The sequence below is a fragment of the Varroa destructor genome, unplaced genomic scaffold, assembly GCF_002443255.2.
Source record: "Varroa destructor unplaced genomic scaffold, Vdes_3.0 BEIS01000007.1, whole genome shotgun sequence".
NCBI classification, from domain to species: Eukaryota; Metazoa; Arthropoda; class Arachnida; order Mesostigmata; family Varroidae; genus Varroa; species Varroa destructor.
The window spans coordinates 31,375,251-31,392,623 of NW_019211460.1; the positions used below are offsets into that span (position 1 = coordinate 31,375,251).

General features: G+C 41.8%; 1 protein-coding gene across 3 annotated transcripts in view; it reads right to left on the reverse strand.

Annotated features, from left to right (window-relative positions):
* The window catches only part of LOC111253811 (endoplasmic reticulum-Golgi intermediate compartment protein 1-like), a 67,945-nt gene that overhangs the window by 3,864 nt on the left and 46,708 nt on the right, over positions 1–17,373 (reverse strand). For all 3 annotated transcript variants that reach the window (XR_002674826.2, XM_022813841.2, XM_086975477.1), the window contains 4 exons: positions 15,590–15,678; positions 13,467–13,591; positions 12,961–13,132; positions 4,491–4,591 (listed from right to left, as the gene is read on the reverse strand). Coding sequence is in view for 2 of the 3 variants with exons in the window: in XM_022813841.2 (XP_022669576.1) it covers positions 4,491–4,591; positions 12,961–13,132; positions 13,467–13,591; positions 15,590–15,678 (487 nt within the window). In the remaining variant the exon portion in view is untranslated. The remainder of the gene's footprint in view (positions 1–4,490; positions 4,592–12,960; positions 13,133–13,466; positions 13,592–15,589; positions 15,679–17,373) is intronic.

Here is a 17,373-nt window from a genome sequence, read left to right on the forward strand (position 1 = left end):
CATAAGCTGTTGCCAGGGGGGCCTTGGGAGCCTTGGAAACCTTGGAGATGCAAGAAGAAAGGTTTGGTTGCCCAAGTAGGCAACATACGGAGAATATATATGCATTGAAATGCATACACATGCGTGGGCGCACTTTCAGAAAATGCGCCGAAGGTAAATAGGCCGATGGTGTCACCCGAACGGCAAAAAAGGTGGAGGGATAACTGTTGCTGTTCTCAACGTGAATGTCGAACAATTGGACATTAGTGGTAGAGCACCGACATCTGTGCACTTTAGTCATGTTAATGTCTTCGACCCAAGTTGCTGCAAAATGTTTTCTAGAAATTAAGCTATGATAGCAGTACGCCTTTCCATTGAAAGTTGGTCTCGGGCACGGGCAGCGGCAAATTTCAGCAGCTGACGATTCATTACCGTTTGCATTCCTAGTCTTATGTCTTAGGTCTTACTGAGGGCTATACAGTAAGATTCTTTATTCAAGTGTTTTTTACAATGGTGCACGTATGCGTAAGGCAATCATGCGATTTTTACATATTGTTCTATGACTGCTACAACAGCGCACGAAAGCATCTCGATAAGCATATATCATCTACACACGATTTTTGCCTATAACTTTTTAATAAAATATAGATTTGGTGGTCGTATCGATTGTCCTGAGAAATTGTCTTCAAGTTTGGGAGATACTTGTTCATACGTTTTGAAGTAGGTTTGTCAATCACTCTGCAAATAACGAGAATTGATGTTATCTTTAGCTTTTTTTTCTTTCGCACCACATTTTCAAGGCAGAGCATCCATTCTCGGTATAATCAGGCTTTTCCTTACCTATTTTTCGATTCAAATACCATACACATGTATGTCAAGTGGCTCAACTTATATCTTGAATCCTTTCCATGGTGGCAAGGGGTGAATGTCATCTCATAAAACAACGGAAGACAACGCCCGTCCGGACCGGAAAAGCGTTCACATGTTACAGTTCAACTAACCTTTTGTTATTACTGCACAAAATACGATATTCAATGCTATTTTTCACATGTTTCCAATCGGCCTTTTGTTCGACTTAACTTGGGCCTGTTTCTAAACTTTAACTGTTCTCAATGATATGTCAGTTTTATGTAGGCGTAAAACGTCGTAAGCGATAGATTTCATACTACTAGCATCACTGTTTAATACTTTTTCCATCTTCGTCGTCTCATGTTGAAATTTCACCGAATCTATCATACACGAGCATGTCCTTGACGCATCCACGGGACAGATAGCACGCACAAACCCGCATGCACACAGACTCAGGTGAGTCTGGCTAACTAATACGTTGGCTGGCTTTACGTGTGTGAGTGTTTAGGAATTTCGAAGGAAGCTGTCTGGAAGTGGGCGGACTGCGGTTTAGATGTTTTTGTCCTAGACTTGTTTAGCACTAATGATAGCAATAGCAATAGCAAGTTTCAACAAGCGGCAACTTTTTGAAAAAACAGCGGCCTTGACAATAGCTACGCCGGTCGGTAGTCGGCAAAACTGGTAGTAAGCAAAAACTGCGGACACTCTTATAGAACTGGCTTAAATTAATCAAAAAAGAAGACTTTACATACCAAATAGTGACTTAAGCGAAATTATATACTTTAAACGAATACAGTCTGCCTACAGTTAATGTCCGATACCGCATTGATTTCGCGAAACTTTGGCCTGCCCTATACGCGCTTTGTAGGGTCACCTTTAGGAAGCTTTTTTTTTGCTTGACAGCTTAATTGATCATCTTACAGTTGTTTTTGTTACCTTCAACCCTCTATTTTCCTATCTAAAATCAGCTTTCTTAATCAGCACAAAACATATCACATATGCGAGCGGCTAAATATCGGTCATCAGTATTTACGGGAAATGCGGTACATATCCACACTAAAGTTGGAGTCAAAAAGGTAGTCAAAGCTACGTCTTGCCCGACCTGTCTACCTATTCACGTGTTTCCTTCGACACCTTCGTCGTAGCATCAATACGACAGCTTTCGACTCGCCTTCATATTACCATTGACCTATCAATCGAGACGTGCTATCCTAGCTATAGGAATCATCACAAAAAAGAGCTCCAGAAACACAAAACACACTCAGCCACCATCTGTTCTCAGGTACTGTATCTATAGATATACACCGTGCGGGCAGTCGGCATGTTTTTATAAAGTTAAATGAAGCCATCATAGCCTATGCCATCTTCTTTCACCTGACAGGGTCCGCACGATTGCTCCTGATGCTCACCAGAGATAAAAATAAGGAACGAGCGGCGGAACTTTTGTGTCGTACACACACACACGCACACACACACACACACACACACACACACACACACACACACACACACACACACACACACACACACACACACACACACACACACACACACACACACACACACACACACACACACACACACACACACACACACACACACACACACACACACACACACACACACACACACACACACACACACACACACACACACACACACACACACACACACACACACACACACACACACACACACACAGACAAATTGGTTGTTTCAAGAGTATAGAGCCGATTTGTTTGTCGCTGCCGCCACCGTTAACGGAACCGTTTCTGAAGGGCCACGGGTTTGGGGTTCTTGGAAATGAGATAGATAAAGGTACAGCGGAGGGGGACGGCAGGTTGCAGTGCGCAGGACGGACGATTTGCCAAAAGATCCTGCGCTCGTAGGAGGCGACGCATGCGGAAGTGACCTCTGTTTTAACGCTACGCCTAAGTATAACTATCGCTGTACACTTGCGCAAGCGTAAGTACGCACCCGTCTTTCTTTCGTTGTACCCCCTCTCGCCCCTCCGTTACACTTTTTTGCATAGCGGCCTATTAGCTTAGCCCCTTTCTACTGTTTAAGTGCGTGGGTGATTTTTGTGAGCCATAGGTTACCCACTTACTCAGGCCGAGCGCCAGGAAGTCGTCAGCTCCGTTCTTGTTGTTGTTGATGATGTCACGGTTGTCGCCATGACGTTATGGTTGTACCTTTCATCGTCGTGGCTGTTGCTGTACATCGTAATGTTATTGTTGTATTTGTCGTTCAAGTTGGGGTCGACGGTGGCTGTCAGCAATGAATTTGCTTACTACTGAAGTCGAATCTATGACACTGGATGAGTGCAAAGTATAATCAACGTGAAGTTTAAAGCGCTTTCATTGATTATGACGATGCTTACATAGCTTGCGGTTATACGACATCAGTAGAATGGGTATTAATATTGTCTCAATGCATCCGGCATGTATATATATGTGACTGTGTTATACTTCGTGAGATTCAGAAAGCACGACAACGGAGAGGCAAGCAAGAAAGCAAATTAGTGCAAGGGTTCAACTTATTGGCACCCTACGCGCGTATGGATATTGCTCTGTATAGGGCACGACACATATCTAATTCTTAACAGTCGCTATCCATATACTTTATATATGCTTACACCGGAGTATGAAGCGACGAAGCAGAGATGATTGTCAAGTTGTCGGCCGTAATCTTGTAGTCAACACGACGACGTCAAACGAGGGCGGTGGGTCAAAGCATGCTGCTCTGATAAAGATAGTATTCAATGAGAATGAAGCAACGTGCGTTGAACAATAGACGGCTATAAACGATTGTTCCCACATAGAGAGCCTACTACGCGAGTGTAGTAAGTAGAAAGGTAGGTGTAGTACTACAATAATAGAAATATTAACGGTTGGAGGGCAACAGTTGTGTGGGAGGCACCCACGCGCGAGTTTCAACGTTACGGAGTCTGTGACACGGAACAATTCCCAAGCGAGCAAGGGAAAAGAGTTCCGTATTCGCCAATTTAGTCATGAATGACGTCTTTCACTCCCACGTTTGCACGCGCTTTTAGAAACCACTAGGCATAGTTGTTATTATTGCAGAATCATTTATCTATTCTTCCCACCCAGCACCCGTTCGCTTGTTCACTCTGATGATATTGGCACACGTTAATGATGCCGCTGACGACAGCACATCTACAACCGTCCAACATATGCACAGTCGACGCCATGAAATGGCAAAATTCACAGTTGCACGAAAATGATTTCACGTATCATTTACGGTAAACGATGGTTGAAAACGGCAGCAGTAAGCGAGTGCACGCGATCGTTCCTTACCTACTTGTGTTGTTGTGTTAGAAACTTTAGACAACTATGTACGCTATCATACGTTACATAAAATTCATGTAAGGCACGGAAGAATATTAAATCTTGACATAGCATGCCTTTATGTTCTGCTAGTTGCTACTAGCAGCGTTTCTAAGAACATTGCAAAAACAGATGAACATTTTTTCGAATATTCCGTGCTATATATAGTGCGTTATTTTGTCATGTTTATTCATTTATTACTTTTGTGTGTTTTATACATGTTTTTCAACGAACTTCCGAAATCAGAGATGGGGCGCGTTTGTCGTAACAGGAGCATACCGATAGTGGCGACCTGGTCATTCAACAATGACATACCTTGTGGGCGTAGGTGTATTGATATGCGACGGCTTCTTCCAATGAGGACTGCTCGAAGACCGTGGGCACAATTTTCATAATGTAATCATGCGATTCCTTGCCTTAACACGCGCGATGGTTCCAGAAATAAGAAGAAAAGCGCAAAATCGTCTGGTTAGAGGAGCGTACGTAATTATCATTGAGCACTTCCATAGGTAGGGCATAGAGCGGTAAAATACCGCAGCTAATTTCTCTTTTCGAAAAAGCAATGCGAGCATCGTATAATAAAGCGCACAAGAATTCGAAATACTTCCATCACTGTACGTTTTTTCGCGTATACAACAATATTCTCGCAGAGATATCACTGCAAACTGAAATTGATTCAGGTATACAATAGGGTAGTTTTCCCAATTAGTTTAGAAATGTACGGAAGCGATTTTATCAGCCAGCTTATCTTGACAAGCGTGCAAACAAACTAATGATCAATTAATACTAGGTAATTAGTGACGTCAGTAAGAGTACAATTAAATACGAGGGCGGTCCATTTCGATGAGGCCGTCTGCTACTTTTTTGGTGAAGTGAACGCACCACAACCGAGCGCGACTTAAATTGATAAAACCGTTTTCCGGGAATGTCGTAAGGCGTACGATAGTGACGTAGGCCCACAGCAGTTGCCGATACTCAATTGCCGATCACTGTCCGGCCACCGGCATTTTCATCTATCTACGAATGCTCTACAAAAAGAGATATCAGCATGAAAAAAAAAAGTCTGCCACTGTATGTCTAACTTTTAGGCTGTTGCCGCGAACGAAAAGGCGTACATGTGATTCAGTGGAGATATCACATGCGATTTCTACGCCACTGCCATTGACGCTATAGCGGCAACAGAATAATGATTTTGGCAAAGATCTGCCGATATTTGAAGCAGTATCCAGCACGAAGACGTGCACAAAAGCACAACCATGACAGAACAGAAAACACGTGCATATAATAGATAGATCGAAGCTTAGTAAATAGATCTACTCCGCGAGTAAGTTGTGCTCCCTGTCACACATGACAAGAATGTAGTACAAGAAAAAAGCAGGCTGACAGCACAGCAGTATACTTATATATAGCCAAAGCAGAAATGAACACGATACAGGCGAACAGCAGAGATTAGTTATAACGTAACAATGCATACTTCTTCTATACCCACACCCATACGAGTAGAGTTTTAGCGATTCGAGGTATATAGAATAGCCCACAGAATTTGTGCCTGCCCAGACTTCGAACGGCCAATGTAAGCTAAGTGCTCAAAAAAAAAGATGTGTTTTTTCATGTAATTCGAATGATTATATAATTGCTAAGATAAATGGACGTTATACGATTGAAGCGACCTTAGCCATACTGAGCGATGAGCTCGTTAGCGTGATCAGTATATCGCTGCTTTATACAGGTTACCTCGAAAAACACAGGACGACATTAATGACATAAGTCGTTTTCATCGTTTCAGAGTATTGTTCAATATTGCTTATATTTGTTCTGTCGTTATATTTGATAAGGGTCTTGATTCATACAATAGTAAGTCAAGCTTCTTTCTTAATAATAGTATGACGATCAAATCAGTGCCAGAGCCGTGATAACTTCAGGTCAAAAGAATCATTAGGCACGACGTACTGAGAGTTGTCTAGCAAAACAATACATGCAATTTGGACACGTTGCATGTAGCCATTCGTACGTACAGATTGATCATGGTAACACTAGTAATCACGTTCAGAGAGCGCTCGTGTGACGAGCTCCTCCTCGGCTAAAATCAATAACAATAATTAAAAAAAATAATAATAAAATAACTTCTGCAAAAAGTTGTAGATATACTTTCTACACTTAGAGTAACATAGATCATTGTCTTTTTTCCAAAGCATAGTGCTTCTGATGTAACGTTCCGGTTAACCGTCATGGAAAGTCTTGGAAATCTCATCTATTACAAACTGGTCTCCTTTTACCTCAACTGTGTTTCTCGTTTAATTTATTTCAACAAAAAGTTATTCAGCTACACAAAAAAATTCCGAAATGCCAGAAACGTGGAACGACTAGAATCACTATCAGCAGTTGTGTCGAGAGCATATTTATAGTAACAATGATTATAATAGTTGAAATGGCATCTTTACCACTGACACCTTCTACAAGAGTGCTGAAAATATTTTGGGGGCCCCTCAGAAGACCGATTCTGGGTCTGCAACTTATGGCTATAAGACAGAAAGCGTTTCTTTATTAAATCTGCATACACGTGCACTTTCATTTTACCTCTATTCAATTAATGTTATTAACTTTATTTAATTAATATAATAATAAATTGATATTATTAACTACGATCTAAGCCGTATTTAGAATAGGCGTAGCGAAGGCTCACGTAAATTTCCGGCATCGGTAGGATGTGGTAAAGTGATCCACCTTAGGCATAATAGCTCGACTTCGCGACCTGCTATACCAATAATTTCCACGCTAGATAAGGAATGACATGCTTTTTTAAAGGACCGTGTTCTACATACACACCGCAGAGATCAGATGCCTCTGTGACGCCCATCAGCTATATCTGTTTTGTGTATATCCTACTGGATTCAATGACACCTGCCAATGTTAGTAGGAGTGTTGAATTCTGGCATGCTCTGCCAGCGTTAAGTCTTTGTCGTCGTGTCCATGTATTGAAAATATTCCTAATAAATGGCTGTATCCAGTCAATGAACACGTGTCGCCGTGAGTAAATTTTGCTATGTTCAGTGTTCTGGGGTACACGTTTTCGTGAAGTTTATGGTAACCTTGAAAGCTTCATCGTTATCAATAGTCAAAATGGGGCAGCACCCAAATAGTGACACGTATTAGTAACCTACAGCGTGGCTTGCTAGCCGCGCTGAAATCCTTCATCGAGACACAGACACACGCTTGCTTTTGTGAGCATAGCGAAAGTAAAGAACCATATTGTTTTAAAAAAATTGAATAAACCTGTACTCTAAAAAGCACGCGTGCTTCTAATTTGCAGCCTGTTCCTATTTGTGCTTCTCCACGTATACGGTGGATGTGTACAGCTGACAAGCTAGTGAAGCTTTCAAAATAACTATGTTAATTATAAAACGGACACGGTAGAACATTACGTTGAAGTCAACGTTGCAGACAAGGGCTTCCAGTGAGAATAGCAACTAGAGTAATGACGTCTAGATGCTTTCGTCACTGATGTGCAATCGAGATGAAATGAACACCTTTCCCGCCACTCCTGCAGTAGACCGCCATTCCAAATGAACATACGTATGAACAGATAACTACTTAGCACTCGCCTTTTTGTGGCTTAAAAAGCTGTAATCTTGTACTTCTCCTTAACTACAATAAGGTACATACCTTAAAATATATAATACATAAAATTAGTTATTTACTTCTGGCTTTGTGTCATATTTGAACCGTTCCGAACTCGACAACAACAACAACAACAACAAGCAAAAAAATGTTCCACATACCTCAGTCTTTATCAACCCAAATATTCAGTTCTTTTACGCTTAATCACAATCAGAAGCAACTGGCTTCAGTCCATTCTCTGCTTCACCTATGTTTCACAGAACAACTGAGTAGAGGCTACGTTGCATCCTGCTGCTGCTCTCGTCGTCGTTATTGCTCTCACTGGGGATTAAACGCGTGTTCACTGCTTGCCTAACTCACTCGTTCATTCCATCCAGCTCCATGCCATTGCTTGACTGATGCCCACGTAATTTAGTATTGCTGACTTCTGCTTTCGTCGTCGTCGTCGTCGTCGTTGTCTTCCTCATTCTGTAATCTTCGTACTCATGTGCGCGAGTACCTACATACATGAACAAAAATACGAATATAATACTTGCAGGGTCCTGTGGCACGCGTGAGCAGGTATTCGCTGCCAGCGCAGGGAAGTGCTCCGCTCCATGTACGCCGCAGCTCTTAACGTTTAACGACGCCAAATCCTGTTTTCAACATCATTTCATCTCCAGCAGCAGACGTTCTCAGTTCGGTTTCATTGTGCTCTCGACACCGGTCGCATTTTCTCTCTCATTCCCCACAACCCTGCCAGGGGTTGGGGTGCAATGAAGTGAGGCTTTCTCTAACTCTTCGATTAATTTTCTACACTAGTGACATAGTCCACAGTTCTTTTATTGTGCGCCTGTTAACCCTAGACCGGCCAAACTCAGCCCAAGCAGGTCAAGCTTAAGGAGGCGGTACACGTAGTTTAACCAAATCTAAAGCTCGTAGCTGGAAGCATAGCTAACGCTTATATCAAATGAGAATCCGCCATCGTACAAAAAAGTTTCATAACAACTGGTGGACAACGTGTAGGTGCAGCGAAGGATGGGGTGACGGAAGACTTTTCTCTGAGTCGTTTGCACCTGACGACAGAGGTGGGCAAGTGCGATACGAAGTCGACCGAAAAAGAACGCACCCACTCACGGGGCATCAAGTCGACGATGGTAGGGGACACGCGGGGGTGACTGTGTCCGACAATGCAACGTCTTGTCCTAGATATGCAAAGGCACAAGCCTTTTTCTAAGCTTCAACCAAGCACTCCCTTGTGTGCGCCAAAACAGTTTCCTTTTGAACAGACCCCAAATCCTCTTTTCATACATTGCGCTGCCTCTTTCGTTTGCCTTGTTTCGCAACCGCTTCTACACTGTAGCGCCGAGCTCGATTGTTTTCAACTGCTCCTAATCTTTTGTATTTTCTCGTGACTATGTACAAAGAGCGCACGTATGATTAGGCAGTCACATTAATAACTACGATCGTTACGACAAGCAAAACCTATGAAATCCGAATACCACTATCATTATTGGCTACCAAAACTAGTTAATCTGTTTCGTACACAAGTGCATATAAATAAATGATGCAGTACTTCGAAATGCTGTTGCCGAATACATTCACTAACCCAATCCCCTTTCTATTCCTTTCCCACAACCTTCAACAATAGCTATCGTACTTCGCTGATCTCTTCGCTCTAAAAATGTGTCCACGCATATGTATTTCTAAACCATCAGTGCTTTGAACTAACCTATCTCATTCATAAATAGGCCGCGTAGGTGGATAATTTGTAGATACTGAAGTTCTCCGATGCAAATAAATCAAGCAGTTTGTATAACGTGCCTGCTTATGGAGATCTGATACGATTATGTTTCCTATATATATCACAAGGGAAAAGGCGCCTGTGAGGCTCGGGTGCGCATGCGTGTGTGTTTCTAATTGTCTGCCGCGTGCGTGGAACTGGACATTGCACGTTCACTGTTTTCCACAGTTTGCCTCCACCCGGTCCGCTCATTCCGTATGGTACGTTGCTAGCGTGACTGGTTCTGCCTCTGACGTTCTATTTCAGTGTTAGTAGGTGCTAACGAAAGTGAATCACGTGGTAGCGCAAGGTGAGATGTTACATCCGACATATAACACGTGAAGGAATGCATGACCTAAAGAAGGTTGCCACTCGCCTACAGCAAATGAGTAAAACGTTTTTATCGAGCCAAAGAGCAAATATAGACATTTCGAAACGAGGCTAGATACCCACATATTAGCAATATTGCCGCTGCAAAGGTATCGGGCTAAGCAAACGCTACACAGGCCGTGGAAACAATTTGATTCGCGAACTGTATTTGCTTGTAACATGCGGGATGATACAAATTGTAGGACGAGGATTTAAGGATAGCGATGAAGAACTCGACTGAGGTAAATCATGATACAGACTGTACAAAGTGTCAGCTTTTAAGGATAATGAGTGAAAATAAATGCACAGATCCTAAAACTCGTTCCAACTTCTTTGTGATATACGTAAACGAAAGTTGTCAAACAACTGCAGGTTTTTTGATGTCGTAAGCGAGCCTCTGTTTCGCAAAAAGAAAAGCCTTTACCGTCGCTAATGTATATATATATATATATAAAGACGTATATTTTACGAACAATGACGAGGCTACTATTGGCGCAATGAACTGGGATTTCATCGGTTTGATGCAAACTCTTATACATAAATTTGGAAACTGTTTATGAAGACATAACAGCGGTGTGCATCTTTACATTCAGCGTTGCCGAAGCATGTTCCGCAACATGCTGCGTTGGTTACGCAGCTGCAACTTCTCGGAAAGGCCCAGCATTACCCGTTGGATCCTTACTAGCAGCTTTGGACTACACTTGAAGTCCTGAAGAGCAATTCGAACGACGTCTACGTTAGGATGTATTAAGCGACAACACTACCCAGAACAGTAGCTTCTGAAACAGGGTTGTTCTTCCGCCACCACCTCTGCGCGATTTTTCGAATCGTACGCTCAGCCAGTCCATTGTACTAGGTATGTCTTACACCCGTTTTGAAATACCTGAGGGGGTTTTGCCTAAGGTAATCTGTGATTCGCTATAATGTCAGACTGCTCGCGTTATCCGTCATAACGGCGTCACAGTCTTTGGCATGCAGTTCTCAGGTGCTAAAGTAGCAAGCACGCATGAGAGCACTGATAGCATTGTCGAAGCAGAGCAGCGGGATTCTAATTCGTTTTGTGGTCGAATTCAGCCTGCGCCAATCGACGAAAGGATTTACTATGTCGTTTTTTTTCTTCATCGGGACCACGGGCTAAATGGGATCTTGATAATGCCGTTTGCTGTACGACTTCAAGTTCATTCTCGGTAACGGGTGCAATCCTAAGGAAATGTGAGTGCATCGGCGGCGAATCACCGGTCGGATTCGCAAAATGAGTAAGTTTATCTGGTTATCGAAAGAGCTAGTCATATTGGCCCATAAGGCAGTCGCCGTCAGCCTGGCACCGACATAATAAAAAAGATTTCTTTTGTGAGTGCAAGTCCTGAAACTCGTCGACCCAGGGCGGCACGATCTTCTGACTGGGGCACCTTACACTAGCCTTGCGTACACGACGCTGTACGGAGATGCATATGAATCCCCTGGGGACAGCTTTAAATTCTATCGGAGGTGCCTATGAATTTCTGAGATAGTTTCAACTTGTGTAAGTTGGATCAGTGTTAGAGGGAGTATGTACTGCTGGCAGCTGTAGCGATTCGTATAATGTGATCCGCACCCTTAATGCAGTAGTTAGAACCTTATATCGTTAATGCAGTAGGAACTGAGTAATTTCTTCCATTATATAGCCATATTTGCTCGTCACAGATGGCCTGTTTGAGATCAGATACTTCGTGAGCTTTCCAACGAGGCAGAACAGATTTCGCGGCCCGTCACCGGCCGCAACGTTAATCATTTCCAGAATCGTCAATGCAGTGCTGTCTATCATATAGCTACACGGGCTCTGTGCCATTTCCGGTAAGCACAATATGTCGACGGTAAAAAGATTGCGTGAACGTCTGCTCCTAGAGTCAAATACCGTGCCTACGTTCCCACAAAAACTCTCATTCACGCAACGCTTCGATGTATTGAAATGAGCCTGCTCCTTGAAGCGTCTGCCATTCGCGGAGTCGCTCCCGCTCCATTTTTCTAGGCTTTAATAGTCGCAGGAGAATCGCTCGAAAATTTCGCCAGTCCCGGTAAGGTTACACGTTCACGTGCTTCTTCGGCGTCCCTTAGAAAACTTAGAAGATGTACGATACCCCCAATCCATCCATTTTTCCGAACGAGGGCATACACATTTTTTCCCTGTAAAGAACCCGGCTCCACCTTTTTTGGGGGCTTTCGTTATCAACACTGCCCACAGACTACGCTCCTAAAATTGCCTCGCACGCTGCTTGCCTAACGACACCTCGAACTACGGCCTTGCCGAGTCGAGAAGAGCGACCCGAACGCTTTTCTCTCAGGAGCTAATGGAGAGGCCAGTCATGGAAGGGGAAATTAATTTCAAGTGTAGAATCCACTGGTTGAACAGCATGTATTCTAGCTGCGGCGTATCGGGTACAGGGCTAGCGATGCAGCAGTCTTGGTGATTTTCCTGGAGAAATGGGCAACGAGAGTCTCGAGTGTACTTCCGTAGTCCTCGCCACCTGCATCCACGCATCTACCACCAAATAGTTGACGCGCTATTCTCGTCTGCAGTCCACTCCGAACATTATCGCCCATCAAGCTTTGCTTGTTATCCAACATTGGGTACGCTGTTGTAAAATGTCGCGTATGATAAAGCTACTATTGCGATCTATTCACGTAGTAATTTAAGCGTAAAAGATTGTGTAAATTCCTCGCAATTTTTTCCTTATTCTTATATTTCTACAATGTTTATGAATTTAATAAATTAAAAAAAGCCGTGTAAATAAGATGAGTGAATCAATTTGTATTTTTTATATCAATGTATTTTTTTAATATTGTGTATGTGTGTTGGGCCATCTCAGTCAGACTGGAAGTTGAAAATCACAATGTGGTGGCACTTGTTCCTCGAAGGAGTTCATGAAGTAATAGATAAAGGTGTTTAATCTATAAGAAGACGTTGTTACGCCGAGAAAAGCATCCATTGTTAGTAGAATATAAGTGACATGTTGAAACGAAATTTCACATAGGAAAACCGGCTTTGGGTTTGCTTACCAGAGGACTTAGTTCTATCGTGATTTGCGAGCGAGTTGAAGCTGCCCTTGATAGATGGCTCGATTTCCTGTAGGTGGTCGCCAAATCTTAAGGCATGAATTTCATGTGACATATCAATGTCGTCCGGTTGGACTCGTACTGCGTGTGTCGACACATGGAAGTTGCCTGGCACCTGTATAAGACAGGCGTAGCCATTCAATAAGTTGGCTTAGCATTATGGAAGTCTTGCTACTTCCGCACGCCGGTTAGTTACTTTAACATGCAGGAGCAGTTAGCGCTATTTTTTCTTTAAGTAAATTCGTCGTAGAGATCAGCTTGTGATATAGTTCAATCGATACAGAGGTAACTCGCCGCAGATAAGTTGATGGCAGGAAATTAATAGGCAGATAGATCGTTGTTTCTTTAGCACGCAATAATCTGTCCGCGAAATTTCAAATATATATATTAATTTGTCGTTTCTTATCGCCTTAGTATCTAGTAAATCAAAAAATCAGTTCCTAACGTACCTTGTTAATGATGAATTTTGCGACGAAGTTGCAGCCTTTTCCATTATGAAGTTCCGTTTTTGTGGTGTCTGCGATGTGGCCCACTTCATGACGGCCGTTCTCGTCCTGAATGTCCAAACCAACCACTAAATAGAAAATAGAAAAAAACGCGATGAAAAAGCAGTAGACATCAACAACTGAAAATTACACTAACTTGATATAGGATGTTGTTGCGTTCAAAAAAAAACTGGGCATAATATTATAAAGTCCTGTATGACTTCCGACATCATGTCAACATCACGTCATAAACTATACAGGATTAAAGACAGTACCCACTAAAAGATCGCCTATAGGTTTTGTTCGTCCCTCCAAGTGCCCCAATATGTTTACATAGATATTCATCTCATATCTGTTTTACAAAAAATACGATACAGCTGAAATACTATATCATTATAGTGTTATTACCAACTTGAGTACTCCTTGAAGAAACACCGTTTTACATACAGGAATATGTACGCTGTTACTGCGGTTCGCTTCAAGTTTTTAATATGATGAAAACCCATTTCATCAATTTAAATTGCAACTGAATCATCTAGTCAATGAATAAAGCCGATGTGCTTGAGCTTCGGTAATTTGCGCAGTGAAAGTAAGCGACGCTTATAAAGCAGATAATGCGAAAGATAATGTACCCGTTCTGCATTGCTGATTATGAATCTACAGGATGCCGCTGGATAGAAATTTGCTGCGTTTATAGCAGCATGCTTACCATTACTCGGTTGGTTAGGAATCAATAAAAAAAAAAAAAAAAAAAAAAGGGAATTACAGTGTGCACGATTTCTGAATGACTTTAGGATTTATGACCCTCCACTTTAGGCACATATAATCGACGCGCAGCAGCGACATCGAAAGAACACCTGATCGTCCCTTTTCTTTCTTGTCGCTTTTCTATTCAGCTCAATGTGGACAGATCTGAAGAACGCCCGAATATTCGACGCGTCTTTAACCGTAATGACGTTGGCGAACATGGGCGAATGATAATGTTGGGAAGTTCGCAGTCTGACGGTCCGGAATACAGCAATAGGACAGGCAATAGACTACAAAGAAACAATAGCTCGGCTTCAACATTCGTCTTCTCCAGACGAATGAAAGACTTGTAACTGTACGTCGCTTACCTAACAAGGACGTTTAGCGCCTTTCCAGTGAAGTATTGAAGTTAGTCACGCGGCAGTATTTGCGTAGTGAGCGTGCATTCCACATGGGGAAAGCACGCGACAATAAATCGGTTTATTTTGCCCTTTATAGCGTAACAAGTACGAACGTCTACGAGGGAAGACAACCGTGTATAGTGCCGTGATTGCTTGGGTGGAGGATAGTCATTTTCAGTGGTAGTACCCGCCTACGTCGAGTCATCATCTTTTCACGTAACATGTATATTGTTAGATAAGAAATGTTTTCTAGGCCATCAGCTGGTGTGCTTTCGTACTTTTATCACTTTGAGTGGGCTTATTTCAATCTACAATGGACTCTTGATTTGTGGTTCAAAAACAATGTACTATATTTCTGAGTGAAAATAATGGGCATGAGCTAAGATATAACTCGCTTTTGTGGAAGTTGGATTAAAAAAAAATATATATATATATATAACGATGCGTTAATTGGGTAAATATATGCCTTAGAACTGCTATATCTAATACATTTTAATACGAAGTAGAATTCTTAACATTTTGAAAGTTTTCAGTTTACAGCTGTGTGATATGTACATACAAGTATATATATACATGATGTGTATATAAACACCGTATGTGCAGGGCGGAACAAACTCTCAAGAGACCTTATGCAGTGTGTATAGTATACGACTGGAAAATTTTGTAGGAACTACATACATCGGCAAAGATTTCGATTGGGTAATTATGTCATGGTTCTATAGAAATTTTAAAAACATTTTTCTACTTTTGAGCGCAGGCTTTATCAAAAGGTGCATCGCCAGGACAAACGATCAATAACGAGAAATTATTATCTCGCAAATGTATTTCAATAACATATTTCCATCATGCTCGGATACCATGTGGTGATTCTAACTACATAAATGTCACGTGAAGCAGGTCAAAGGCAAAATATTTTATTACCACCGCTTCAGCACTCACCTTCGCATGGCAGCTTTGGTAGGGAGACATTGAGAAACACGGCGATTTTTTCCAAAGGAGATGGATTATCCACATACAACTCAGTCACCCTGAAATCAGAAACGTGACAGAATTGCAAGTCTTAAGAAAATCGATATGTTTATTCGTAGTAGCTTGAAGTAAGTTTTAAGTAAGTTTACAAGTAGTAAGCTTTAAGTAACGAAATCGAATCTTGTATTGCTGATTTTTAGAAAACAAGTTTACCAAATATAATGTCATTGGTTCATATCTGAGTGCACTAAAGTGTTACCTGTCTAATTACTGTGATGACCTCATGACAACGTCGTGATAATAATGTTATTCAATAGACTTCGACTTTGTGTACGTGCAGAGGTCACCGTAGGGTCTTAATACGTACACGTTACCGATAATTAAAGTAGAACTTTTGCTAGAAGAGTGGTTAAAATACTCAAATACTTTTCGACAGTAGGTCTCTCTACAGTACTCCTATATGCATTGGACACAAACGATAATAAACATATAAACAAAACTACATCATACATAGTTTTTCTTCTAAGACTAAAATTGCTTTAATAGTGAACCTACATTTATCGATCTTTCGGCGAGCAAGATAGATGCAATCAAACGAGGTGTGAACTATATAATAATAATAATAGGCCTCTGTTATTTAAACGTAAAGCTTAAATTTGCATATATTACAGTGTGACAATCATCTAACTGTTGGGCGTGTCACAAAGCAAGCGTTCTCCGAGTCGTCTAAATCCACTACATTTACCTCTGACATCTCTGACGATGTTCAGCTTCCCTACGAATCGTGCCGGATGACGGCCTGAAGAACGTGTCAGACGATTGACCAACCCGTCAAAGAAACGTATAGCGAATGGCAAACAAGATCAAGTCGAAAGACTGTTCAGATTGAAAAAAGTCATTTCCAACAGTTTATATTATCATAGAAAGAAACGATCTGTGTCTAGCCGGCATAACAGTATAATTACCGTTAGCGTGGGATTGCCGCTGCTGCTAGTGATGAAAGTAATTGTCGTCCAAAGTAGCGCCATAACAGAAACAGAAATAAAAACGGTTCGTCAAGGGTTGTTCCTGGCCACACTGGCCATTTCCTTCACGTGCTCATCGTTAAGGAGGAAAGAGTCAAAAGAAAAGAATCTAGGAGGACATTTCCTTTAGTAGAATTGCGGAGTAGTGAGGACATCCTTCCTTTGCCTTACTGCCGAAGCGGCCTATCGATTATGAGTCGTAGGGACCATGCGTTTGTGGGGCACCGCGCGTCAACACTCAATAATGGCTGAATTCGGCGAACAGTAGCTTAACCACGTCAATTCTCAGGGAGTGACGATTCAGCTACAATAGATGATGGAACGGAAACGAAGCTGTGTATCGTTCGTAGACGTATACATTATGCTATATAAACGAAAGGCTCGCTTGTTGATTGATATGGACAAACGAGGCTAAACCGAGCCCATACACTGGTACGTTTTTTTTTTTTTTTTTTTTTTTTTTTTTTAGTAACACCTATTGTATGATGGAAGAAATATTTGATATACACTTGTATATTTACGCATAAATCCAGCGATTTCGCTTAAATTGTTTTTGAGATCGCTAATTGACATCCAATATATTTTCTTTTTCTTAACTTTTGCTTATTGAGCGAGTTTTGGAGTACAAATATTCTATTTAGTAGACTTTGGCACCCATTATGGGCCTTACTTTCTCTATGAAGCGATACTGAGACTACGTATAATATGCGCGAGATGCGCACACGTACA